The sequence below is a fragment of the Antedon bifida genome, chromosome 7, assembly GCF_963402885.1.
Source record: "Antedon bifida chromosome 7, ecAntBifi1.1, whole genome shotgun sequence".
Lineage (NCBI taxonomy): Eukaryota > Metazoa > Echinodermata > Crinoidea > Comatulida > Antedonidae > Antedon > Antedon bifida.
Genome location: NC_136232.1, coordinates 17985424 through 18012676, shown reverse-complemented (window position 1 = coordinate 18012676; position 27253 = coordinate 17985424). Strand labels below are relative to the sequence as shown.

Genomic DNA, 27253 nt, shown 5'->3' with positions numbered 1-27253 from the left:
ATTCCGTATTGTCTTCGTTTTTTCTATTTTTGAATACTATTTTTGTAGGTAAGGTAGGTAAAATGTGTTCCATCTCCATAATAGACATTTATACAAACGTTCAAACACACATACTAATTAGTTATAAAGATAGATCACAGTTAATAACTAATAAAGGAATACCTAAAATTATTACACATCAAAAAGTAGGGTAATACATTTAGTTAGAAATGTGTAAGAGAAATGTTTTAAGGTTCATAAAAAAGAAATTAGTACTACAACTTTCTATAATGAATTTTATTCAATGTGGACACCATTTCAGAAGTCTCATATTAATAGAATTGAAAGTATACAAATGAACCCTAGACCTAACCCTAACCTTACATGATACAGGCACCACATGTGATACACATTAGATGCTGTATTACCAATAGTCTTACACTTCGGAAATAGATAGTATTATATGTGGAGATACAGCACTGGGAATCGATGTTTCGAAAGTAAGGTTCCTGGGACACATCTTATTTTTATAAATTGAAAGTGCTATAATTATTATCTATTGAAGACTTATTTAAATTATATAAACTTTTATTAGTGTTGAAAGGTTACTTTCCTCATTCGTTCAATGAGTATATTCAAATTAGTGAAAGATGTCCGGGTAGGCTTTTACGTTGGATTTCGAAAGGCAATACTTGTCATAATTCTGTATTTGTTTCCTTTCCTAGGAGCAAAATACCAAATGACATAAAAGTTTCACAAATAATTTCAGTATTTAGGACTGCTCTAACAAATCACTTTATTCATGTTATGTGTAGTTTTATTTGTATTAAAATTGTTTAATTTCTTGTATAGGCCTAAGGTTTTATTTTAACTGTTTGTATTGCATGGAGTGAGTGCAGAATCTGTTCGGGCTTTAGCCTATTCGCGCTCCTGGTTATTTTTGGAATACAAGAAAGTGAATTTATTTTCTTCAAAGACTTCAAACTCGAATTGAAGAAATATGGAAATATAGTATTTATTATCATTTATATTTTATTTCTACAAAGTAACGTAATTAGTTTCTTTATTTTAAAAAGGAAAATATATTTTTAACGTAGATGGAGGAACATAGTATTTTAAAAACAATTCTTAATTGAGCTAAATTGTATTAAATAAATATTAAGACATCTGGTAAATATTAACCAAGTGTGAAATTCCTACTACACATCCTAATGTTCAGTATGTCACCAGTCGGCTTATTATAATTTCTTCTAAGCCTATAAATACATAAATTTGCAAGCGTAGATAACTTTTAAACCGGCCGGTGATATACTGTAAGTTGAATAATTTAAATTTAAACTGCTAAAATGAAGACATCTGTTAGGATGATAAAACGCCGCGGCAACCAAGATTCGAATGAATATTCAATAATAAATGTTATACGCATAGGCTATACATTTGCCTGCGGATTTATGTATTTTGGTGGCATCTGTGACATGTACCTAGGAAGGAAGGAAATAAAAACAAGGTCATGGTCAAGGTCATGCGCGTTAAATCGCGCGTTAAAAATTTAAAAAGCTCAAAATCTAGTTTTAATCAATTTAGAGCATGAATTAGGCCATTTGCGGGTTTCAAAAAATTACTGCACAAAAACGTAATTCTTAGAGATCGTAAAAAAATAAAATTATTTGTAAAAATCACATTCTACTCACAATCCTTAGTACATTCACCAATTTCGAGTCCATTCCGACTTAAAATAATGCTATACGAGCACGTTAAAAATGACAAAATGCGCACATTAATTTTAAAAAAGTGCTGAAAATGGTAAAAAATAGGCTTTTTTAAAAATGAAAATAACTCTTGAGAATGCACGATGATCCCCAATTTTTTTTATTATTCGGGAAGCTATTGGGTTGTAGATAAGAATTCATGTACACATTTTACGTACAAAATGTTGTGACGTCATCAAATGGCCACTTGAATTTAAAAATTAGGATTTTTTATTTTTTTTTGTAGAGTATAACATTCAATAGAGCTTAGGCCTATCTCCGTTATTTGAGCCCGATTTTCACTCACATTTCAGTATGTGCTTGCTATATTAATTATCTTTATCATGAGTTGCCATCATTTTATTTTAATGACGTCATCACGCGTAAAAACTTGAATAACGTAGGTTGTGTAATTTGACCTTCAGCGTATATTTGAATATCTCACAGCTTTTAAGAATTAATGGTGACCTTGATGATTATAATTGATTATGAAAGCTGATGAAATGTAGATATGAATTCGTATACAAATTAAGCCCATCGGATGTTGTGACATTATCATATGGCCAGTTGAAGCTAAAAAGTAGTTTTTAAATTTCTTTAGTCAAAGTTATACAAATTTCAAAGAGCGCTCAAATTTTCTTCCAATTGTTATATTTTATTGCTCAATTCAAGTTTATTTTGATAATGTCATCATACCAAAAAAATAGAACATGATGTGTGTCCGTACTTTCATCAATGCTACACTGTATATAGATATACAGTATATACTGTACATAATGTATATGGCATATAATAGGCACAACTCAGCACTATAAGCGTATAATGCATCAGGTCATAGGATGGCATACATCAACATTTTCCGATCGTTTGTTAACGTACGTGCATGTTTTGAACATTTTTATTTCAGTAAAATGATAAAAATGATCACCTATAATTCGTCAAAGTGACGAATTAAATTCTAGTTCTATTTTGTTTCTGTTTTTGAGGAAAACCAACTTAAATCGATATTTTGGTGTAACAAGATTACCCAAATAGTTGGTTGCTACTTTGCTGCCACCAAAAACTGGAGTAAAAAAACCATTTTATTAAAAGTTGGGTATTGTAACCCGAAAAACATAGTTTTCCCTGGCCAAGGAAACATCCACTTTCCCAAAGGGGGAAATCAAAGTTTACTCTACTAATTGGTGGAAGCCTGATGCCAGCCACTTTATGGGGTAAACTAAGCACATATTTTTTACAGTGTTCAAACTCGATTGAATAGTGACTCTTTAACACTCTCGGCGTAGTACGTCGGATCAGCACTAGTCCCTTAATTGTACGCACGCAAATGAGGCAATGAGGCTGGTGAATAGAGGGTGGAGAGAGTAAGAGTAGAAAACAAAGAAGATAGCTCGGTAGATATAAACAATTTTGGAATGGAACTAAAAAAACAAATTAAGGTGGTTAATATTAAAACTTAAATTTAGGTAGTCAATCGAATAATTTTACCGATCTGGGAGTATGTTCCTAATGTTAAGTCCAACAGGTTTTATCGTACAACTGAGGGACTAGTGCTGTTCCGCCGTACCACGCCGAGAATGTTAAAGAGTCGCTATACAATTGGGTTTGAACTATACCATGGAAGCCCCAGTGGTCTAATGGTTAGGACATTTGCATATCAAGCAGAAGGTTCCGGGTTTGAGTCTCGGTTGAGACTTTTTCTCATTCTCACAAATTTCCTCATCTTATCGTTTCAAATTAATTAATTAATTTTCAGTATATCACCACCGGGCGGTTTAGAATTTATTCAGTTCCTGTGACGTTTATTGGCTGTTTTACTTTATCGTTTTGATTTAGCTTTTCGCTTTTTTTTGTATCACCATTGAGATCCAGCCACTGATACCCACAGCATTGTCATTTTTTCAGTAATTTGCCTTTGGATATATATATATATATATATAAATCTAAAGGCAAATTACTGAAAAAATGTCAGTGGCTGGATCTCAATAGAGATACAAAAAAAAAGCGAAAAGCTAAATCAAAACGATAATGTAAAACAGCCAGAAAAATTAGCAGAGCTTTCGGGCAACACTAACCCTTCATCAGTGCAAGTGAAGGAATTTGGATAACGTCATAGCATAAATATATATATATTATATTCCTCATCTTATCGTTTTAAATTAATTAAATTTCAGTATATCACCGAACGGTTTAGAATTCATGTTCTGTGCCTGATGTGTTCCGTATTTTTTGTTAGAATTAATTCTGTGGGTTGAAATTTAAATATTATTTAGCACTACGAAATAATTATTTGAATAGATCAGAATGTTGGTTATTAAAATCCTTGTGATGATATCAATGTCAATAATATAAAGTGTACTGCTAACTAATCTATTCATTGTTTAAATCTGGACACATTTTCGAAATACGCAGAACAATACCATACGGAAAGAAACGTTGTTCGGTCACTGTAGAGAGAAAGTGCAAGTCATATACTCGCCTTATTTATTTTGAAGTAAGGGCTTTTCTATTTTGATATGCAGGGATCCTTTGATGCCTAATTTAAATTGGAGACTTAGCGAATGAATGATTTAAAAGCACTTTTTTTAGTTCTGTAGTTTCGAAACATTACAATTTACCAACCAGAGTTGTTAAACATTATTATAATGGAGACCAAAAGCAAGATATTTCAACAAACTCTTTTACAAAACATTGAGGGACTGTGCAGTAACAGTAATAATGAGGTGTATATTATTATTTTGTTTGAAAGTTTGCATGGTGAAATCAAATGTTGATATAACGTCTACGGTACACCACGTATATTATTTCTGAAGAGAAACTCAACAGTTCTTTTCAGAACTAATATAAGTGGTGTACATTATTATTATAACATTATTTAAATGTTATATATACCAAGTAAAATAACATTGATTCAATATTTGAAGTAGTACCTACAATGTCTACCCTATTTGAAATAATGAACTATTCCATAGAAAATACCAACGTTTGTTATTAGCATAGCAGGCAGTGTGTTAGTCTCTCCTAGTAGTAATCTCGTTCGGATGTTTTAAGTAAACATGAAGTTTGACGATTTAGTTAAGTATGTTGGAGAGTTTGGTTTCTATCAGAAAGCGATAATCGCTACTATGTGTTTGACTAATATTCCTGCCGCTTTTCATCAAATGGGTCAAATATTTTTTGCCGCAAATGTTGATTTTTGGTGTACAACATCAGAATTTGAAAATCTAGACTGTCCGTTTTCGTGGAATTTGACCAAACAGCAATGTGAAAAGGAAAAATTGTTGTTTATAATGCCAACGGAAGGAGAAGACTGTCTACGATTTACGAATACAACAACAGAATCATTTTTAGCCGGAGATAAACCAACAGGTAACTGGCCCATTAGCCGATGTGAGCATTGGGATTATGATAGGACAGATTACAAATCAACTATTATTCAAGAGGTAAGGTGGCGGTATGTTATTGTTTAGGTCTACGATAAAACGGAATGCATTTAAACTTGGTTTCTATTAATGATTATTCTATTGCTTGTGGTTGTTCGTGTGTTGCGTCCCGTATGAAATGTTAGCGCAATTAGTAAAGATCAGTATTTTACAAAAATTGATCTGAGTAAAGGATATTTGCAAATACCAATGGCTCCTGATTTTAAACATTTGACTGCGTTTGTAATACATGAAGGAGGACTGTTTGAGTTCAACATGATGCCTTTGGCCTAGTGAACGCTGCTGCTACTTTTAGCCGGGTAATGCATAAATTGTTAAAAGGTATAACGAAGGTTCATAATTACATAGATGATATCCTCATACGCGCTGAGACTTGGGAGGAACATATGGGAAAAGTCGCGGAGGTATTTGAATGGTTAAAATGCAAAAAGAAAAAGTAAAGGCAATTGGAAATGCAATGAGGCCGAATGAATGAATGAAAGAATGAACATCTCAACCTGGGCAACCTTTTCATAGAATTTTATAGTGTTTTTATAGAGGTTTTATAGAATAGATAGAATGTCAGATAGAGGTTATAGAGATTTAGAGTGTATATAGAATTTATTATTCAAAGTGATGTTTTATTGGAGTGGCGTTTATTCAAATAAATACCATCCTAATAATTAAAACATTATTTAATTTAAACATCTTTTGAAACTAACTTCCGCGACAGAGTGGGCCGTTTCGGCCAAAGATCCCGTCAATAAAACTCGGCTATCGGGATTTCACTCAATCTCCCTATGTAATTTTATAATACTATTCCCCACAATATATTCCGATGCTTTATAGCGTATATTTAATTTGATCTTTATTAATTTGCAGTATAATTTTTACTGTACCTTCACACGCGCGGTCTGTTCCGAAAATAAACAAAAAACTAAAATGGCTATAACGGCCAACTTAGTTGAAACCAGGTTGTTGCAAGGTGAACTCATCGTGAACCCGGAAATTACTTCGATTCGCGTAAAATTGAAATTGAGTTGAAAATCTACCGATGAAATCAGACATTTTCTTCCTAAGATAGTAATATGGAACAATATCGTACTAGTGAAAACTAATGTTATCGAATTTACATTTCACGATACATCTGAGATAGATTAGGCAGAGATTTGTACCGAAGTGTTTCCATTGTGCTCGCCTGTGTCAGAATTAACCATAATTTATATATAGATACTTATATTCAATTGTTTTACGGTGAGGTGATATTGACATATGGTATTATTGTATGGGGTGCGGAAAAATATGAACCGCCTTCTTTTGCCTCAGAAAAGAAAGCTCTTTCATCATCCCTCTTCTCAGATCTTTGTGAAAACGGGCACATTTAATATATTTGATTTGTATAAAAACAGTGTTTTAAATTTTATGTTTAAGTACCAAAAAGGACAACTTCCAAAATGTTTAAATTCTTTATTCAGTTTATTTGATACTTATCATACATATGACACTCGAAATAAAGGCAAAATATGGGTCAGCAAAGTATAGCATATAGAGGACTTAAGCTATGTAATCAACTTATTAGAAATATGAGAGAGAGTAAAAATATATCAATATTTAAAAAACTATTACTAAATAAATGCATTAATAGTTATAAAGAAACAATATATCTTTGTGAAAACATTTGTAAAAAAAAACTTAGACATATATCACATATTCATCATCTTGTATCTTTATCGTTTCAAATTAATTAATCACATTTCAGTATATATTCTGTGATGCATAACATATATTATAGTACGTTGTATTTTCCTTAATAATTTATAATTTACTACATGAAAACATTTTTGTAATGTATTTGTAAATTTATATTTTAAGTTAGGGTGCCATAGATTAAAAACTTTGCTTGCTTGTGGTTATCCTGTTTTTCACACTTTATTGTACTTTATTTCCTTTTTTTTATGTATTTTATGACTTTTGTGTGAAAAATAAAGAATACTCAATCAATCAATCAAACTATAACGCTGCTCACTCTCCTCTCCCTCTGTTGGAAGAATGTCTGCGCTACTCCGCAGTCTACACGAAACATTCTTATTTAAAGAATTTGCTCATTACCACAATTAATAGTGATCACCTGTTAGATTATTCCATTATTCTGTGACAATTAACCACCCTCTTTAAGTTCAATTTCCCGACATTTAACTCACATTTTGTTTGTGTGTTTTCCTTTTACAATACATATACTATACGTGACATAAATACTATTACTTGCACAAATTCACATTTACAATAACATGTACTTCTTGGATTGAATGTAAGTATATATTACCAATTATAAACCCATCCAATGTAATCGTAAATAAAGCGACTTCTCTTAATCATGTCTACTCATGTAGTCCGCACCCACATTGTCCTTCCCTTTTATAACTTTTTGTAATTGTTTAAGTTTTCATTAATTGAATAAATGTGAAATGAAATGAAATGAAACTTGAATCCGAACCCGAAAAGGTTGCAAAGCTATTACAATTCTGCAATTTGCCACTCGAGAATTATGTTGTTAATGGTTGATGATCGGTTTCAATTATAAATTTCTTTCAATATAGATTGAACACTCCAAACGACAGCTTTATTTAGCCTTATTTGTTTTTTACTCGCGTAAGCAACTGGAAATACGTCTCCTCCAGTCTCTTGTAGTAATGTCGCTCCCACCCCTACATTGGATGCGTCTGTTCTTAAAATAAACGTTTTGTTAATTTCAGGTAATTGTAATATTTGTGAGCTACATAACTTTTATTTTATAATGAATGGAATGATTCGTCTAACTCAGCATTCCAATTAATAACATTCGGTCTACCCTTCTTAGTACAATCAGACAGAGGGACGGCAATAGTTGCAAAGTTATCAATAAATTTACTATATACTAACTAACTAGCCCAAAAAATGATCGCACTTGTTAGTTGTTAGTCGGCCTCACTGCATTTTCAATTGTCTTTACCTTTTCTACCCTTGATATTATCACTCCCATTCTCAACTTTTCCTGCACCTCTTTTCACATCCACTCTCAAGTTATATGGGATAAGGTATGGTGAAACTATGAACTGGTTTTTATTCATTAACCACTATCTCCCGAGGTGAGTATGCTCTGGTTTATCTGTCAAAACTTCACGGTATTTGTTAAGCATAATCAAAACTTTTTTTTTTAAAATTTTGGATTAATTTTAACATCACTCACACTTTCACCTTCTCTTGGTGGACCCAACTCAAGCAAATCGTCATTGACATAATCTTTCAACTCAGAAGCATCTACAAAGAATGAACTTTGCTCTTCTTCAATTACTAAAGTGCATGCAATATCATATACGCTTTGACAACATGCCATAGGAATTGGTCTACCCTTATATTGTTTTAACATATGGAGGATTTATGACACATATTTACTTTATAGTTTAACTCATTTACCTTTCCAATCACAGGGAATGGTTCCTTATAAATCATTAAAAGTTTATTATTGTCGGTTAAAAGCAATACTTATACCTCGTCATTTACTTATTGATAAGGTTTATAATGATTCGCTGCACGTGTGAGGTTTTCACGGGCCAATTCACACGTTCGCTATACTCCGTTCTGGTTAGTAATGGATCAATATATCTATCCCAATCAGTTCTTCGCACATTATTTTTCAACATGAGCTTTAACGTTCCATTAAACTTTTCTACTAACCCGTTGCACATTGCATGATATGACGTGGTCTTTACACTTACGAACCCGTATCGGCAAGTATTTGGGAATCCTAATCTAGAATACATTGATACGAGCATTTCTGCTACCGTTACCGTATCAATATTCTCAATAGGTATAGCTTCCGGATATCGTAGGCTATATCTACCAACAACAGAATATATCGTATATATATGTCCACTTGTAGTCATGGGTTTGATTGGCTTTGAAATGGTTCCTCCATTCTAGGCATTTTACCCACGGCTGCCCTTTCCTTTAGGTACAGTTCACTGGCATATGTCGCACGACGACGTACATCGGATTGCAACCTAGGCCATTTTTTTAAATGTTGTTATTGGTTTTCTCAACCCCTAGGTGACCGCCTAATACAGATTCATGGGCCAACTGAAAAACTACCCCTCTAAGAGTTTTAGGAACAACTTTTTGTCTTACTAAATTACCAAATTCCACACTAGGAGACACACATTTTCATTATTGTCATTAAATATGTATTTAAAGTAATTTCCATTTCTAGTAATTTGTTTATGACTTTGCCAAATCTCAAACTTTTCCCAATGTAGAGTCATTATACTGGTCCATTTTTTTCAGGATTATTCGGATCCCTTACCCCTGTAACATTTCCAATAATTAAACCAAATACATGATTTTCCACACAAATCGCCTTTACCGGTCCTGACAAAAATGGGGTATTAATATTAGCTATAGGGAAACGTCTTACCATTTCATCCATCAATACACAAGTACTAAATTCCCCGTTAGTTGTTCAGGTTTCGCAAAGGATCGTTTCACCACGACACTACTACACCCAGAGTCACGCAAAACTTCGGTAATATTATTTTCTACTAAATCTTTCCACACAGGCATACCCGGTTTACTTCCATATGCTGCTGTTAGAATAGGCAATTTACGACGGCAGTTAAGAATCCATTTTCATAGCATGTTCAAAATGGGAATGAGGTCCCTCACAACCATACACGCATGACTAAAATCAGCCCTATAGCTATTGTCCCACAAAAATAACTCACTCAGGCTCACGCGAACCTGGTTGCTGACCAACTGATTATAACGAGGTTTTGCACGCCCAGCTGGTACCCCAAAATGTTGACCATGCTTTGTTACATACTTCTTACCCTTATTTGTTGTATTTAGAATCTAAATAGATTCCTGTCATTTGAATCAGATTGAATAAAAGGTAGACTTATACATATGAATACATTGAAACAGTAACATTTTTTTATAATATATTTACATTGCAAAACAATTATATATATTTGATTTTCAAAAAATTATATATACATTATAAAATGTTATATTTATTTGAATTTGTATAAACCTACTCTATTAGTAATTATGTCAACGAACGACCAAACAAAGGCAGAGATACCATACTATTTAACGTACTATTGCACGCTATGTGACCCACAATCCAATCAAATGACAGAAATGTATTTAGTTGTTATATTATGTATTAGCACAATTAACCAGTAGAATACTACCTAGAAACAAACAACAATACATCAAATAAGTTGGACACAATTTCCATATATATGTTTATATACTTTTATTGTGTCTTGAGTTACAAATTACTGTACTTATAAATAATTACGATGTATTTTATAAGAATGATGGTACAACGTATAAAATAGAATATTTTGAGTTAAGTTATATGTTAAACAATAACTGTCAATGCAATATTTGATTGATTTATGATTTGAAAATATAATGTTTGCTACATACTCTTCTATAGGCCTAAACGTGAACATTTTAAGCTACAGATCTGATTTGGTTCAATATGCACGCGCACACACACACACGCACCCACACACCCACACACATACATAATTTAAATGTTTAACAGATATACAACAACAAAAATAAATTGTTTTTAAATAGTGAAATATAGACTTTCTCAGTAGTTCAAGCTGCTGTTACCATCTAGTATTGTCTCCAGAAAATGAAAAACAGTGCAAAGAAAAGTTGATGGGTTTTCGGTGGATACTTTAATATAGTGCCAAAAAAATCTTTAAAAAAATGGGTTTGTTTAGTTTTACTGTATGTACGATCGATTAACAAATCTTTAAAAATCCTTTAATGTCTTTTTTTCTCTTTTGTGGCGCAAACACCACTTTTATTCACATTCATAATTATTATCTCATGTCATTACATAACATCATTATTATGTTTTTTTAAATTTTTGTTAATTCCTAATGTTACAATTCATCAGTAACATTTTTACATTTTTGAATTCCGTATTACCCTTTTTTCATTAATGTTCTTATATTTTTCTATACACCTTTATTTTCATTTTTGTATTCATTTCAGAACCCGGATTATACAACCTATTTATATACATTATATATATAAGATAAAACAAATAAAAATCATAATAGATCAGTACTTACCAACTTCTTTTCTTGCATTATATTATTTATGTTCATTATCAGTTGTATATTTACAGTATTATGCTACTCTGTATTTTGCTTTATTATTTGTGGAAATAAATATTATTATTATTATTATAAATGTGTTACCTGTAACTCGTATCACAGTAATTCCTTTTCTGATAAATCGAAATTATATTAGCATGATAGTATGTCTTACAGCTACCCATTATTCTATACTTGTTTCTTTATTGTTATATGTTTCACATTCAATGTTATATAGCATATTGCTTTTAAATGATCTCAATAAAGATTTACCCACTGGCTTATTTAATGCTGATAATATTTGAAGGCTTCAAATGTGTAAATATAATCTACTAGCTTATCTCCCGTTCCTAGTATTAATTGCTTAAATGATATATTATTGTGGTTTAAACTTAAAAAGCATTTTCCTCTAAAATTTTTGAATAAATCTATAACATCTTATAATTGAATTGTGCTAATTTCTTATCCTTCATTTTAAATACTTTCCGTAACCAAGTAACTTTTAATATTAATGATTGATTGATTGATTGGGGTTTGGATGTTTACTTTCAGTTATTAGAAAAGTGTTTGCCCATTATAGGTAACTATCACAAGTTTGTAAAATGACAATAAACACAATGAAGTAACTCTGTGTGTATGTTAAATTCAAGTTATTCAAGTCAACTTACGTATATATCATTATCTGGTAAAATGTTTTGCCTCACCGTTTATTTTTTTTAATGTATGTACAAAAACAATATAATGAAATATCTATCCCCTACTGATGAGAAATTTATTTTGAAAAGCAACACACACACACCCACACAGAATCTCGAGAAATATCAAGGATCAATAATATTATTGGAATGTATGATGTTGTATTGAAATGTTTGCCTGGCCTTTAAGATCACGTGGCGTTATTATGTCATTCGTTTACTTTACTGATCAAAACCGATTATTTATTGTTTCTTTCTTTCTTCTCAATTAGTGGGATTTGGTCTGTGAGGATAAAACTATACCTGCCATTGCTCAGTCTATTTTCTTTACAGCCGTTTTAGTCGGATCGATGGTTGTTGGTTCTTTGTCTGACAGGTAGGCCTATGACACGTAGCACCAAAATAGATATAATGAAATAATACCGAGAAAGGCATAAGTTTTTCGAGGTATTAAACATAATAATAATATATATTTATGCAATATTTTCGTTTGTTTTACTAGATATGGACGAAAACCAATGTGTTTCATAACAATTCTAGTACAGTGTATTGCTGGATTTGCTGTTGCATTTTCTCCCAATTTGATTACGTATCTGTGTCTGCGATGTGTTGTAGCGGCTTGTAATTTTGGAATGTTCACTTTGTGCTATATCATCGGTGAGTCCGTAAAATATGTGTTATGCTTACTTAGACTATTTTTTGAATCAATACGAGACATTTGCTTATATTTAAAATACATTAGTACATTATGCATAAACTTGCTTGGGACATCATGATATTGGAAAGATGAACATGAGCTACACACCTATCATAACATCTGTATTACAACCACTTTTTTTAAAGAGCAAACCAAAGTATCATGGAAAATCCCAGATCTCATCGATGGCATCAGCTTGATTTGATTATAACTAGGCGGTCGTCATTAAATAACTAGAAGCTATCGCAAAGTGCGTCTTCAACTTTGTATTAAAAGATATCAATTTCAGGTGGTTGATTATGTATCAACCTTGGACCAGCTCTTCTAAACCTTCCGGATCAAGATGCTACAGCCAAATAGAACACCACGAAAGAAGCAATTTACAATACAGCTACAGTATTTCTACCTCTTGAAAGAAAGAACTACAGTAGCCACGACTACCAAGTTATTGAACCAGCAATTGAGGCTAATAATGTTTAGCATACAAAATATTTCCAACTACTTGTGATGCCACACAGCGCATTGCCGGACAGTGTGCAAACATTTATATCTTGAAGATTGCTGAATCTGGTAACATCTGTCGTATTGTCGTGGTACGTGAGACCATGCCCGGATTAATTTGGAAGTTCTCTCCCCGGGTATCAAGCGTGCGAGGCTTGGCTCAAATGAATGCAATATCAAGACCAACAGAAAGACAACAAGTTGTTGATTGCCGTTACCATACCATTTATTGTGTACGAATCAACGTTACTCAGAAAATAAAGAGAACGAAGGAAAAAGCCCTGCAAATATACAAACAAGCGTTACATAATTTCAATAACAATCGGTTTATAACTTCACTTTACCACTGTATTACCAATAATCAATAATAATCAGTTTATAACTTCACTTTACCACTGTATTACCACTATACTTAAACACACTGTGTACAAACTGGTTATCATTAAGAACAATACAATCAATTAAACGTCATTACAAATGATCAATACCTGAATCAACTTGAATGATGTATTTACTAATAAGAACGAAAGATCGTACAGCAATCAACCATTTCTCTATAAATTGAAGTAAAGATTTGAGAACATTATTTGCTTTATTTAAGTTGTATGCATGCAATTTCGTATAATAAATTAACAGGCAATGATCCGTCTATCGTGTAATATAATTCGTTTTACTACTTACAATGGTAACTTCAACAACGGCTTAATAATACAACACGGTAACGAAAATCACATCTTCCTGTGTTTGCAACAAAAGCTTTTCTGACGCGCAGACAGAAAAACCAGGTAGTTAAACAAAACATCACCTATATGCAAATGCGCCAAACACAATGCTCGCAAAACAACTAGCAGCAAGACACTTATATGCAAATACGCAGAACGCACACGAACAACAACTGATCCATGACAGTATTTACAACGGTATCAAGAAAGCAGTAGGAAACTTTTTAAGAATAAGCGTGACTGCAATAGCTATAGAGGAATTTCTCTTTTGAACATCGTTTGAAATCCTAAACAGGCTACAGATACTTATCATAATGTGGTTTCAGGGCTGGAAGATCAACGACTGACATGATATTTTCGGCAGATGCAAGTTAGAGAAAAGTAGAACACAAGGTCAACCATTTTACATCAACTAAGGCTTTCGATCTTGTCAGAAATGGCATATTCAAGTTCTACAAAAGATTGAATGTCCTCCAAAAACTACTCAGTATGTTGATCTCTTTCCATGCCAACATGAAGGTATCCTTTCTATATCAACAGTGTTGTCAATCATGGCTGTGTCTTACACTTTTTTGGAATATTCTTCTCAATACTATAATTCAATCACCATCATGGCTAAACTAGCAAAGCAAGTATGGGAAAACAAAATTCTTTCTCAACATACACACATATCCGAGTTTATCAGGGCTGTGTTCTTAGCTCTTTAATTTACGGAAGCGAGACCTGGACTACTTACATGAGACAAGAACGCGTCGGAATAAACTCTCTGCTAAGGCACGTGTTTGGCATCCTTCCCTCCAGCTCAAGAGAGATCTGAAGGCGTATAATGTATTCCTCCAGATAGGTGGGAGACATAGACGGAAACCCTAAATGTCTGGCGTCAAGCGGTTAGACGTGGTATTGCAGAGGCTGCTTTGAGGAGATGCCAGTTCGTAGAGGAGAAGAGAGATAGATGGAAACGTACATCAATATTTGACAGCTCATTTTTACCGCCATCGATCGGTTAAGGAATGATCTGATTTATATCTACTAGATGGTACGCTCGCTTCGCTCGCGTACCATCTAGGTCGTGCCCACAGATGGTTCTCGAATACATAGTAATCTCAGCGTTAAAAAAACTGGCGACTTCAAATGTACATGCAGGACAATAATACATGTCGTTTACAGGAACGAATAAATAGACACGTTGATTTATGTACTCAACTAAAATTAGCACCCCGGGAATTACTTCCGAAAAAGAAACTTGTCATAAAATAAGAAACAAACTGAATTTGTGTTTTGTATGTAACATTAGGGTTGAAGGATGGGTGCAAAGACGAACAATTTTTAAATATATTCTTTATCGATTTAGTAACGAAATATTAATTGTTTTCATGTTTTACAAATAATATACCACTAAACACAGTAAAACATTTCGATTTAATACTTTGTTGAAACTGTCACCGTCATAGTCGATTGAAATAGTACAGTACATGTAACGATACATCACTAATACGACGTTTATATTTTTTTGTACAGTAGTTACATTATTAATTAATACAAACGTTCAGAAGGAACTGTCAGTAATAAAGTACACCTCTATTCGGGGCAAATCGTAAATTCGCTTTAATCGTCAATAAATAATTATCTAACTCAACTTAATTAGTAGGCCCAATGGTCAATTGTTTCTTAGAGCCAATTCATACTTAAAGATGTATTGTCCCTTTGACTAATTCCAAAAAAATAAAAAATAACAGATTTCGAAAAAAGGTGGGTCATTTTGAAGTATCTTAATAGTTATTAACTATCACCAAGAATTTTTCGAAAAAAAAAATCATTTAACTGAAATACAGACGTTTTTTTGTTAAAAAAATAACTTTGACTTCCAGTCAAAGTTTTCGATCAAAACATATCCCATAATGAAACGCGCTTGTTTGGCTACTCTGTATGCATAATCATAAAACTTCCTCACGATCTGTGTGAAAATACCTTCTCAACCGTGACGAGTTGTAAACAATCCTAATTAGCATATGCATAATGCGTACTTGTGGTTTGAAATCTTTGTTTACTTTCGTTGGCGACGATTTTCCAGATGAAATGTAATCAAACTAATTTACCTGTTAATTACGTAAACTTGTTGCTTTTGGCTGGAATTTTCGACTTAAAGTGAATAACTTTAATATTACTTTGATATTGCCAATTTAAATTTAGAATACTTTGACCTTCATTTTTTTGTGTTTCAAGGGACAATACATCTTTAAGTTGTTTTCTAACCACCAAAGTTTTTCTGCGTTTAGGGCATGTGATCCTTCGTACTGTAGGCCTGTCCTCTACTGACTTTACAACGCTACTCATGCCAGTGAGGGGGAGGGTGGTGGTGTGGATGGTGGTGCAATGATAAAGTTGATTGTACATAATAGACGGCGACTGGAAAGGCTAGCTCATTATGCGTTAAAAAAAAAGATTCCACAGATTGGAAAAAAATGGATCGAATTTCTGTTATGACTGTACTTGTCTTTACGACGCCTGAGGGAATAGACACTTGTGGAACAGAGATTGGAATGTTCCATTTATCGCAGATCAAAACATTTGTATAAACGTATATTAAATCTATCAAAATAGTATTTTTAAAAGAAAATCGGCCTGTCTTCAACATTATGATGCTGTACTCGAGCTGTTCAACCGGTTTTCAGCTATTAAAAATAATTATCGTAGGAGGAGATAGGAAAATGCGAAGCATCCTCGCAGTTGGACATCCATTAGTCAGTGTATACCACGATCGGAAAACACCCCTATTTGGGGCAAATCGTTGAACCTAAATTCGTTTTAATCGTCAATAACTAATTATCTAACTCAATTTAATTAGTAAACATGGTTACATCAGATGGTTAAAATCAGTACCAAAAGTACGAACCAACTTTATATACCATCAAGTAAAAATTCTAGAAATAAAGCGCGATTTACCGAATTTTGCCCTTACGTAAATTTATATATAGATGCATGGTGTATACAAATTATGGGCATTATTTCAATATGAAAATAATGGTACACATTACGATTTCTCGTTCGAATTAAATTAATAATTAGTTGATTTTCAGTATATCATCGGATGTTTAGATTTTTTAAAATTCTTACGATGGTTATAGTCCATGCATCATGCTGTAACTCTCGTAGCGTCTTGTGGTGGTGTATACAAGAAAATTACGACAAGGTTATTAACTTCGCAATCAATTGATTGCGGTTCAAACTGAAAATATAATAAATAGGCATAATAAAGTGAAGAAACTAGACCCTAAATACAGTAATAGTCGGGTTGAATTAGATAAATGGAGTACTATGCCTGGTACAAAACCTATAAACTAAGGAGATTAAATCCAAAACAACAAACTGGCCTGTCCGGTGTGCATGGGTATATCAGGGAGGAGTGGTCATTTCACTCTTCTCTGGGTATACTGCCTGCAATAAACTGAAAAACAAGCTCATGGGAACATAAAGAAAATGAAATGTGCATAATGTCTCAGGTGTGGTACTAAATAAAGAAAGAAATAAGTAATAATTATAAGTAATACATAAGACTCCTTATCCGTTCCCATGGATATTTCATGTGGAGTTCCACAGGGTAGCATATTGGGTCCTTTGCTTTTTTTATGTTTTATAAACGATATGGTTGTAAGTATCGACCCTGAATGCAAATTGCTGTTATATGCTGATGACAGTGCAATTGTTTTTTGGCACAAAGATCCGACTGTCGTCGCTGATAAACTTAGTAAAGCTCTTGATTCATGTAGAGTATGGCTTGTCGATAACAAACTATCTATCAATATCAGTAAAACTGAATCTATCATCTTTTGTACCCAAAAAAGGCTTCAACGTTTACGATCTTTCAATATTATTTCTCATGGCCTTACTTTAACGGGTTCAAAATCAGTAAAATATTTAGGTATAGAACTTGATAGTTCTGCCTCTTGTAACAACATCGCCAAAAGTGTAATAAAAAAGGCGAATAGTAGATTAAGGTATTTATATCGTCAGGCTAGTTGCTTGGACAAAAATACGAAAAAACTGTTATGCTCTGCCTTAATTCAATGCTTGTTTGATTATTGTGCTTCGACTTGGTATGAAGGTATTGACAAAGTTTTGAAGCAAAAACTACAGACCACTCAGAACAAATTTGTACGTTTTATTTACGGTTTCGGACCACGATCTCATATTGGTCAGAAGGAGTTATCAGACATTGGCTTGCTTAAGGTGGAAAGTAGAGTAAGATTTCTCAGGCTTTGTAATGTTCATAAAATTGTCAATAACAATGCAGCTCCATATCTATCTGAACATTTCTCACGGACATCCACAATCCACACACATAACACACGCCAACGTAATGTTAATCTGGTTTTACCTCTACTTAAAGGAAACAAACAGTCTCATTCTACTTTTTTCTTCTCTGCTATCAAAGACTGGAACGCTCTTCCATCTAACTTAAAATTAATTTCCAACATAACTACCTTCAAATCTCATATTAAAAAACATTTTGAACGCAATATTTAATATTTATAACAATTTTGATAACTATATGGTCTTGATGACGTGCAATCTTCTCATTACTTGTTTGTTTTCTCTTTAAATTTTTCTGTTTTACTGGGCTTTATTTTTTATGTATATATATATATATATTTTTTATAAATGTTGTATTTTTTATTGTTTGTTATGTGCAATTTGGACCCCATTGGAAATGGGCTGGTTTTTCCGGCCTAATGGGTGTTCCTGATGCTCGTTATTTTGTCTTTAGTCTGCTTGTTATTTTAATGTTGAGCATCAAATAAATTCAATCAATCAATCAATCAGTATTGGGGTAACGACTCTGAGAGAAAAACGTGCTTATAGACGACCAAAGTTGTTGACCTAATGTTTACTTCCACTTAAAGGTATAGATGTTGTGAAATTTGCAAAACGACAAAATGGATTTTACACGAGTTTTAAATCATTCAAAATAAATGTTTTCTTGCTTGCATAATTTTGTTTCATAGGTACTGAATGGGTAGGACCAAGTTACAGAAAAGCCGTTGCTATTTACACATCAATAATGTGGGCAACAGGCTACATGATGCTTGCTTTGTTTGCTTACTTCTTTACAAACTGGAGAACATTGGCAATGGTGACTTCTCTGTCAGGTGGACTATTATTGATACTTTATCCGTAAGTAGTAGCCTTCTAAAATATCTTGGAAACACAATTTAAACGAATATTATGTTATTAAAAAAGACAGAGAGGAATAGCGTCGCACATGTCTTCAACATTAATAAGGCTTTCCGGCCGCTTATGATATTAGATACTGTAAACGTGCAATCCAAACGTCAGAATTTTGATTAATTAATTAATTCGTTTTGAATTGATATTTTCAAAATATTATGAAATAGCAAACATTTTGTAGTTTCCATGTTTCAAGAAAGTTCACCCTCGACCTAATGGTAGCTATCCCATAATCATCATGATTGGTTTGGCAGGAATATCCGCCTAAGGCCTAATCTTGAGAGTTGGCTATCTTTATCATTGAGACTAATACATTTTCTTGCATTAAGTCTACACATCTCTGAATTCATAAAAGGATTTGAAGCTGGCACGACTGTTGGGTAAAACAAACTTATACCCGCATCAAATATATGACTAAACCAATCCAATCAATGACAAGTATATTCATATTTTATAACTATAACATTTGTCAAGACGGAGGTTGTTTATCTGTTTGTTAGAAAGATTACGTCAACACTACTAAATGCATTGTGACAAATTTTCATCATCTGCGCAATATAGATACGTGAATTTCACAACCGGAAATCATACACCATTAGGGCTCAATACACTGCGGCATATAATTATCTCAAGCACGTACGTTTTAGACTATTTTAAACATTTCATAAATTCCATAAATTCACATTTTTCGACCTAATAATCATCACGATTGTAGATCAGTTTTCTCGTTTCACCAATGGCGCAGGTTGGCATTCTCTGATTTCTCTCGTTATTCTTTAATTCTAGATTTATACCTGAATCGGCAAGATGGTTGATGACCCAAGGTCGTATCGACGAAGCGTTGAGGGCGATAGAGAAAGCAGCAAAAGTAAATGGGAAGAAATTGCCTGATTTGATATACGATAAACACAATTTTACCGTTGTATGTATTAAAATATTTAATGTTGCTCAGTAGTTAATTCTACAAATTTAGTACACAGTCAATAAAGAGCTATTCATTAAAAAAAAACCAAAAGATTAAACGTAAACTGCTAATATTAAATCTACTTTTTTTGTTTTTGGAATTTTATTCACTAATTACCGTCTCTACAGTATATAGAATCGAAACTATATTATAAGAGATATTGATGTAATAATAATAATAACTAGAATTTAATTCGTCACTTTGACGAATTATAGGTGATCATTTTTTTAATTTTAATGAAATTAACATCTCTTAAACATGCATGTACGTTAACATACGATTGTAAAAAGTTGATGTACACCATCCTATGACATGATGCATATACGCTTATAGTGCTGAGTTGTACCTATTATGTGTCATATATATTATTATTATTATATTATACTATATTCATATACACTGTAGCATAGGTGAAACATTCTTATTTGATTGTGAAAGTTTATCCTCCATAAGAAATTTTTTGTTTTAATAAATTGAAAATGGACTTAATGAATACTATTTGGACATTTGTATTATTGGTTCAACATACCTACTACTAGATAACATAGGCTTATATGATTTTTACCAAGATAAAACAATTATCCACATTTTGTACAATGAATAATAAATCATTTTTAATGAAAGCTATGGCACATAGGAGAGAAACATTGAAAAAAAACCCATTTCTACCTCTTAATGAGTTTATTTTTATATATTTGATTTTTAACAATCCGTAGAATGTGAACTTCTTAAACATATGGTAATTGTGAATCGTTATTAACTTTTTGTATCTATATAATTATTACTATGTATTATTTTTGTAAACATTTTGTATGGGTCGATCCCAGTTACAAAAATGTTACTCCGTTCTAAAGGAGTAATCACTGAATATTATTATTCCTCAACGTATCCTTATTCAAAAAGCTAAAACTATTACAATTTAATGATAATTACAAAGTTTTTAACTTATTTACGGTTTTATTAGCATCTCTCATAATAATATTTATTATTTCTATTTATCTTGACCGTATTGAAATAAATTGTGCTGTCGCACAACGAAATAGAAAAACAAACATTAATCTGGGAAAAGTGGTAGTAATGTACGTTTACTAAAAGATATTAATTACTTTCTATAGGCTGAAGATGAGAGTGGTACCATATTAGACCTGTTCAAGACGCCAAACATGAGAAAAAAGACGCTTATAATGATGTATAACTGGTAATAATAATTTTTAGACTTTTCAAACTGTTTTGTAAGTAACAGTGATTTTATTTGTTATTGTTAAAAAATCACACTTGTGCCCGAGTAAGTAAACTAAACTTTGCAGTAGCCTGTTCTTATCATTGAACCTATAATTCACAACAGTAATGCGAAGGCTACATTAATCCCATATTATATGTGTTTAAGGTTTACACACAAGCTGAAAATTGTCAAGTGGTAAAACTACTGTACAACCAGGTAAGGCAAAATTCATTAATTGTTGTTTAAATTACAGGTTTGTTGTTTCTTGTGTTTACTATGGGCTGTCACTTAGTACATCGACGCTTGGAGTTAATGATTACATTGCGTTTTGGATATCTGGCATTGTAGAAATACCAGCCTGTTTACTTTGTATGTTTGTTGTTGACAAATTTGGGAGGAGGTGGAGCCTATGTTTTACTATGCTAATTGGTGGCGTGGCCTGTATTTTGACTATTTGGACACGTGAGTTTTTAAAACAATTTTGTATATTCATAATAATTAATGGATTATAGTGTAAAGTCGTTTATGCAAAAATACAATATGGTAACATTATTATGCCAACAATATTTTGTATTGGTGTATCTATATATATACGTAAGGGCAAAATTCGTGGTATATAAAGTTGGTTCGTACTTTCACTACTGATTTTAACCACCTGATGTAACCCTGTTTACTAATTAAATTGAGTTAGATAATTAGTTATTGACAATTAAAACGAATTTTAAGTTCAACGATTTGCCCCCAAATAGTGGTGTTTTCCGATCGTGGCATACATTGTCTAATGAATGTCCATCTTGAAAAATACCCGCACACAATAATACGAGGATGCTTCGCATTTACCTATCTCTTCCTCCTACGATACTTATTTTTACTAGCTGAAAACCGGTTGAACAGCTCGAGTACATCATCATAATGTTGAAGACAGACCGATTTTCTTAAAAAAATACTATTTTGATAGAATATACGTTTATACAAATGTATTGATTCCAATAATTTGTACTCATTTTGTGACAAGTTTCTCTTTCGGAAGTAATTCCCAGGGTGCTAATTTTAGTTGACTACATAAATCAGCATCTGTCTATTGTTTCTGTAAACGACAATGTATTATAGTCATCCTGTACGTACATTTGAAATCGCCAGTTTGTTTACGCTGAAATTACTGTGTATACGAGAACCATCTGTGGGCACGACCTAGATATAGTCTACAATATTATTTATGATGCCAGAATTCACGTGTTCAATGAGACAATATCTCTCTGATTTTGTAGATATGATACTGGAAAGATATAACATTTATTAAATGTAGATACAGTGAAGCTAGCTCATAATAATTGAAAATTGACATGCGCTATAACTCATTTTCGAAACAAAATATAACCAATAATATTTGTTTGTTTGTTGTCTCTTTCTTCACAAGCAACTGGATTATGGAAGATCACAACAGCTATGATTGGTAAATTTAGTGTGACGTTTGCATTTGCTTTAATTTATCTGTTTGCAGCCGAAATATTCCCAACTCCAGTCAGGTAATAAAGAATACCAAATTTGCCATTCATTATTGATCGATACTGAACATGTTGTTTAGATTTAACTTACCAATATTACTTGCAATTTCATTTTGATTATCATGATTTTAATTAGTATAATAATAATGTAATGCTAATGATAATGCTAATAATAATGATAATGATATTCATAGAGACTATAATAATCGTCTTAAAGATGTATTGTCCCCCAAAATCATGAAAAATAAAGATTTTTAAAATCGGACTTTGAATAGGCCATTTTGCAGTTTTATTGAAGTTGTTCACTTCCATAAGAAAAAAAACGGGGGAAAAAATTATTTCACCTATAAAAAGACAAAATAAACGGTTAAATTACCCAAAAACTCATTGTCTTCCAGACAATTTGACCATGTTTTGCTTTAAATTACATTTTTCTCAGGTAAATACATTTTTTTCAGACCCAATTTTTTGTGAGAGTGAATAACTATTATGTGACATTAAAATAACATATTCAACAAAAAAATTAAAAAAAATATTTTTTTGGGGGACAATATATCTTTAACCAAGACAACTATTAAATATTTAACACATTTTTAGGGCCATTGGTGTTGGTGTTTCATCCACCTCAGCAATTTTCGGAGGAATTATTGCCCCGTTACTACTTGAATTAAGTGTGCTATGGGAACCACTTCATCTTTTATGTTTTGGGAGTCTGTCTATCACTGCCGGAATATTCACATTAATTTTACCAGAAACCAATGGAAAACAGCTTCCAGAGACTTTAGAAGAAGGAGAAAACTTTGGAAAATCAAAGTACGTGATATTATAGTGCACATTTAAAAAATGTGAACTACAATCTGGTCTCCAAATCGTGAGATTTTTAAAGAACCAATTGACACCAAACATTTACCATTCTTCTCGTCTATCAGATGATTTTAATTCAAGACCGATACCACGTTTATGAATGTAAAAACGTGAGATTGAAGATTTCTGTTAACAACGTTATACTCTTCCGGTACTGGATTATAGAGAATTAACTAAGCAATCAAATACCAAAGTACTACTTTCAAAACAGTGTTGTTGTTCTATTACTTATTTACACGTTTATGTTTTTTACAAACAATATAATAGTTAACGGATCTCCTTTTGTTTCTCTTACAGAAAGTCGGCTTGTGTCATTTCTTATAATGAACGGGAAGAAAGTGTAGACGAAGAATTGCTTGAACTCAAACCATCCGTTTAAACCATTATTAGTTGTTGTAAACGTACTGGTTCCTATTAAACTGTGGCGTAATTATTCTTATTATCAACACATCCAATATTATTCACCTGCTGTATAATTTCCACATTAACGGGTTAAGGTAAAATTATTAATAAACTTAGTATTAACTAATTGAAATGGTATTTCCTAATATAAGAAAATCATTGAATATAATTATCAAATAAAGATATATAGGCCTATATATATTCATATATTTGAAGACCATTGATTGGTAAAATCAGATGTGATTCTTATTGTAGAAGCAATTAGTAATAATATTACTTATAGCATATTATATAACGCCTAAATAAATTCCTGTTATTTGATTGGACGGTTGTGGGTCACATGGCGTGCAATATTAAACGATAGTTTAATTGTAGTTTTTTCATGTACGAAAAAAAAAATCTTGTCGCGTTTGGATAATACTTTGTTTTATACAATTGCTTTTGAAATACAACAGTGCCACCTATTTTGTACTTTCGCCGCGATTTGAATGTTATGCCTGGTTTTTCGCGATGGAAGTACATTTTCTGGATAGATATATAGGCTTATGTACTAATTTAGATCAAAAAGGCATTTAAATTAGCTTTAGATCGTTTGTAGACTTTTGATTAATTAATAGAACATCTCTACAAGACGTGGAATCTTTGGAAATAACATAATTAGCCTAGATGAGTTTTATTTTTTTGTCGAAGTTTTGCTTTTCAGCCTAGCTAGGCCTGTTAGTATTAGGCTAGGCCTAGCCTAAGCGTTTTAGAATATCTGTATCTTGTTGCCATAGTAACGGCCATTTTTTAAATTACAGTATTTTCTTGCAATTTTTCCTAGTATTGCACTGTAAACGTTGATTTCAAAAGCTTTTACACGGATTGTTGAAATTTAATTTTTTAATACAAGATGATGAAAAGCAACACATTTTTGGAATGGACCCTACCATTTATTTTCAATAGGGGTGTTCTTACTTGTTGTAAAAAATCAATCCAATTTTTGTTTGGAGCTTCACAACGTCTATGGTAACACTTGAATTGCGTTGTTCTTGATTATATATATTATATGGACCTTGTGTGAATGAATAAAAGGCAAAAAACTTTGGGGAATATATTTTTGTTATACTGATGTTGTCACAAAAGTTTGTGTTTACTTCTGATTTCAGGATTTGTTATTTGCAAAGTAATGGTATAAAATTGAACTGAATTCAAATTGAATCAATTAAAAGCAAAATGTAGAGCAGACATTACTCTATACATTGATATGAATAAATGTTTGAGCATTTTTTACTAAACCCTACCCAAAATTGTTTAATAATCTAGAACTCAGTGTTTAATTGTTATTCATAGCTATAAACATGTACATAAAGATGCTTAAATGAATCAGAGTTTATGCCTATCATATATTAATATGAGAATTTTATATATTTTTAAAATAATAGTCTTAGCATATTTTAAAATAATATTTACATGTTTTAGATGTTTTCTATTTTTCATTATTTAAAAAAACATAACCTTATGTCCTTATATGACGTCATTAATTATCTGATTACAAATAAAGAGACATTGCTCTATACAAGGAAACTGCATGTGGTCAGGGCGTTCGAAACGTACAAGTAGCCTACGTTTATTATTATTATTCACTTTTATTTCAAATATCAAAAATCGACCAAAATTACAACTCGTGGCTAAGAGCCAAATTGCGTGTAAAAATACATGTCATAGTAAAACTATATATATAAAAAATTTATAAAAAAAAAACAAAAACAAATAAGGGAAGAGCAATCGCAAGCTCGAAGGGGGGATAATTAAGAATTTCAAGCTATCAAAAATGTTGTCAAATCTATAAGTGTTCGTCCCTTATGATACCAGAATAAGATCGTTTGGCACCTGGATTGTATCTCAGAATTGGAGTGATATTTATAGCTGCATTTATACACAGAGTAAAGTTGATGCTTTCTATTACAACCTGATCACTGCTATTAATAAGTTTTTCCCGTTAAACAATATTAAAACGCACAATACTGATAAACCTTGGCTTACTCAAAATATCAGAAATCTTATTTCTGAACGCCAAAAAGCGTTTAAATCCAATAACTTATCCCATTGGAATGCTTGCAGAAACAAAGTCAAGAGGGAAATCATTATAGCTAAAGTAAAATGTAATGCTGATAGAGTTAGACAACTGACCCAGAGTAAATGGCACCAACAGGTCAGAGTTATGACAGACACTAAGAAAATTGATCTCAATATACCAGTTCCTGAAATTTCTCCATTGGACCATAAATCTATCGCTAATGTCATCAATGACTTGTTTACTAACATTAGTGCTCACATCCCTATTCTAAATAAAACTCAACTTCCCGCATTCCTTCCCTCTGACAAACCTGCACCTAAACTTTTTCCTTGGGATATTTATACAAAATTAAGATCCATTAAAGAAAACAAGGCCTGCGGACCAGATTTGGTCCCACCCAAAATTGTTAAATTATTTGCCATGGAGTTTAGTGAACCACTTTGTGATATACTCAACTGTTCTTTTTCTGAAGGCATTGTTCCTTCTCAGTGGAAAAAGGTAGTTGTAGTCCCTGTGCCCAATGTTCAGCCTCCTACTATTGACAAACTCAGACCTATCTCCATTACTTCTGTGTTTGCCAAAGTAGCTGAGGAGTTTATCACTGACTGGATCTTGCAAGATATAAGTACAGAAATCTATGTTAACCAGTTTGGAAATGTTAAGGGTTTGTCTACTGCTCATTACCTGACCCACTTGGTGCATTATCTCTGTCAAGGTGCTAAGAATAAGCACAATGTTGGTACCATGGTTCTTACTGATTTCTCCAAGGCCTGTGATCTTATCGACCATACCATCCTTGTTAATAAGATCATTGATATTGATAAACGTTTCCCTTTAAAATCGCTTATTTTCAGTCTTTTCAAAATGCGATTATCTTTTAGAATACTGATCGAAAATGTATTATTACATTACAGTATAGTCTTTAAAATGGCTTGAAGAACAAAATGTTGGCATTGTGTTTCTGCAAGAAACCCATTTTGACAATAATATTATAAGGCAAGACACACACAAAGGTGAAGCCTATCACAGCTTTGGAACAACACATAGTAAAGGAGTGTCTATCTTGTTTACGTCTAGTTTAAATGTTAA

The 27253-nt window shown here is 32.3% G+C and overlaps 2 protein-coding genes across 2 annotated transcripts in view; both read left to right on the top strand.

Moving 5' to 3' along the window:
• Positions 1-27253, top strand: part of LOC144848956 (uncharacterized) — a 114525-nt gene that overhangs the window by 33967 nt on the left and 53305 nt on the right. The window lies entirely within an intron of this gene.
• On the top strand, positions 4766-25201 carry LOC144848621 (organic cation transporter protein-like). Its single transcript, XM_078705439.1, has 10 exons — positions 4766-5170; positions 12275-12378; positions 12505-12659; positions 18926-19094; positions 19935-20070; positions 21228-21310; positions 21588-21796; positions 22752-22860; positions 23437-23652; positions 24001-25201. The coding sequence occupies exons 1-10, from the start codon at positions 4784-4786 to the stop codon at positions 24080-24082; spliced, it is 1650 nt and encodes a 549-aa protein (XP_078561565.1). The 5' UTR covers positions 4766-4783; the 3' UTR covers positions 24083-25201.

Bases quoted from the DNA above. Each gene is read 5' to 3' on its own strand.
- LOC144848621 (XM_078705439.1), top strand. From the start codon at position 4,784: ATGAAGTTTGACGATTTAGTTAAGTATGTTGGAGAGTTTGGTTTCTAT. The intron at 19,095-19,934 runs GTAAGTAGTAGC...CTTTAATTCTAG, and splicing joins CTATTATTGATACTTTATCC to ATTTATACCTGAATCGGCAA. The intron at 22,861-23,436 runs GTAATAAAGAAT...ACACATTTTTAG, and splicing joins ATATTCCCAACTCCAGTCAG to GGCCATTGGTGTTGGTGTTT.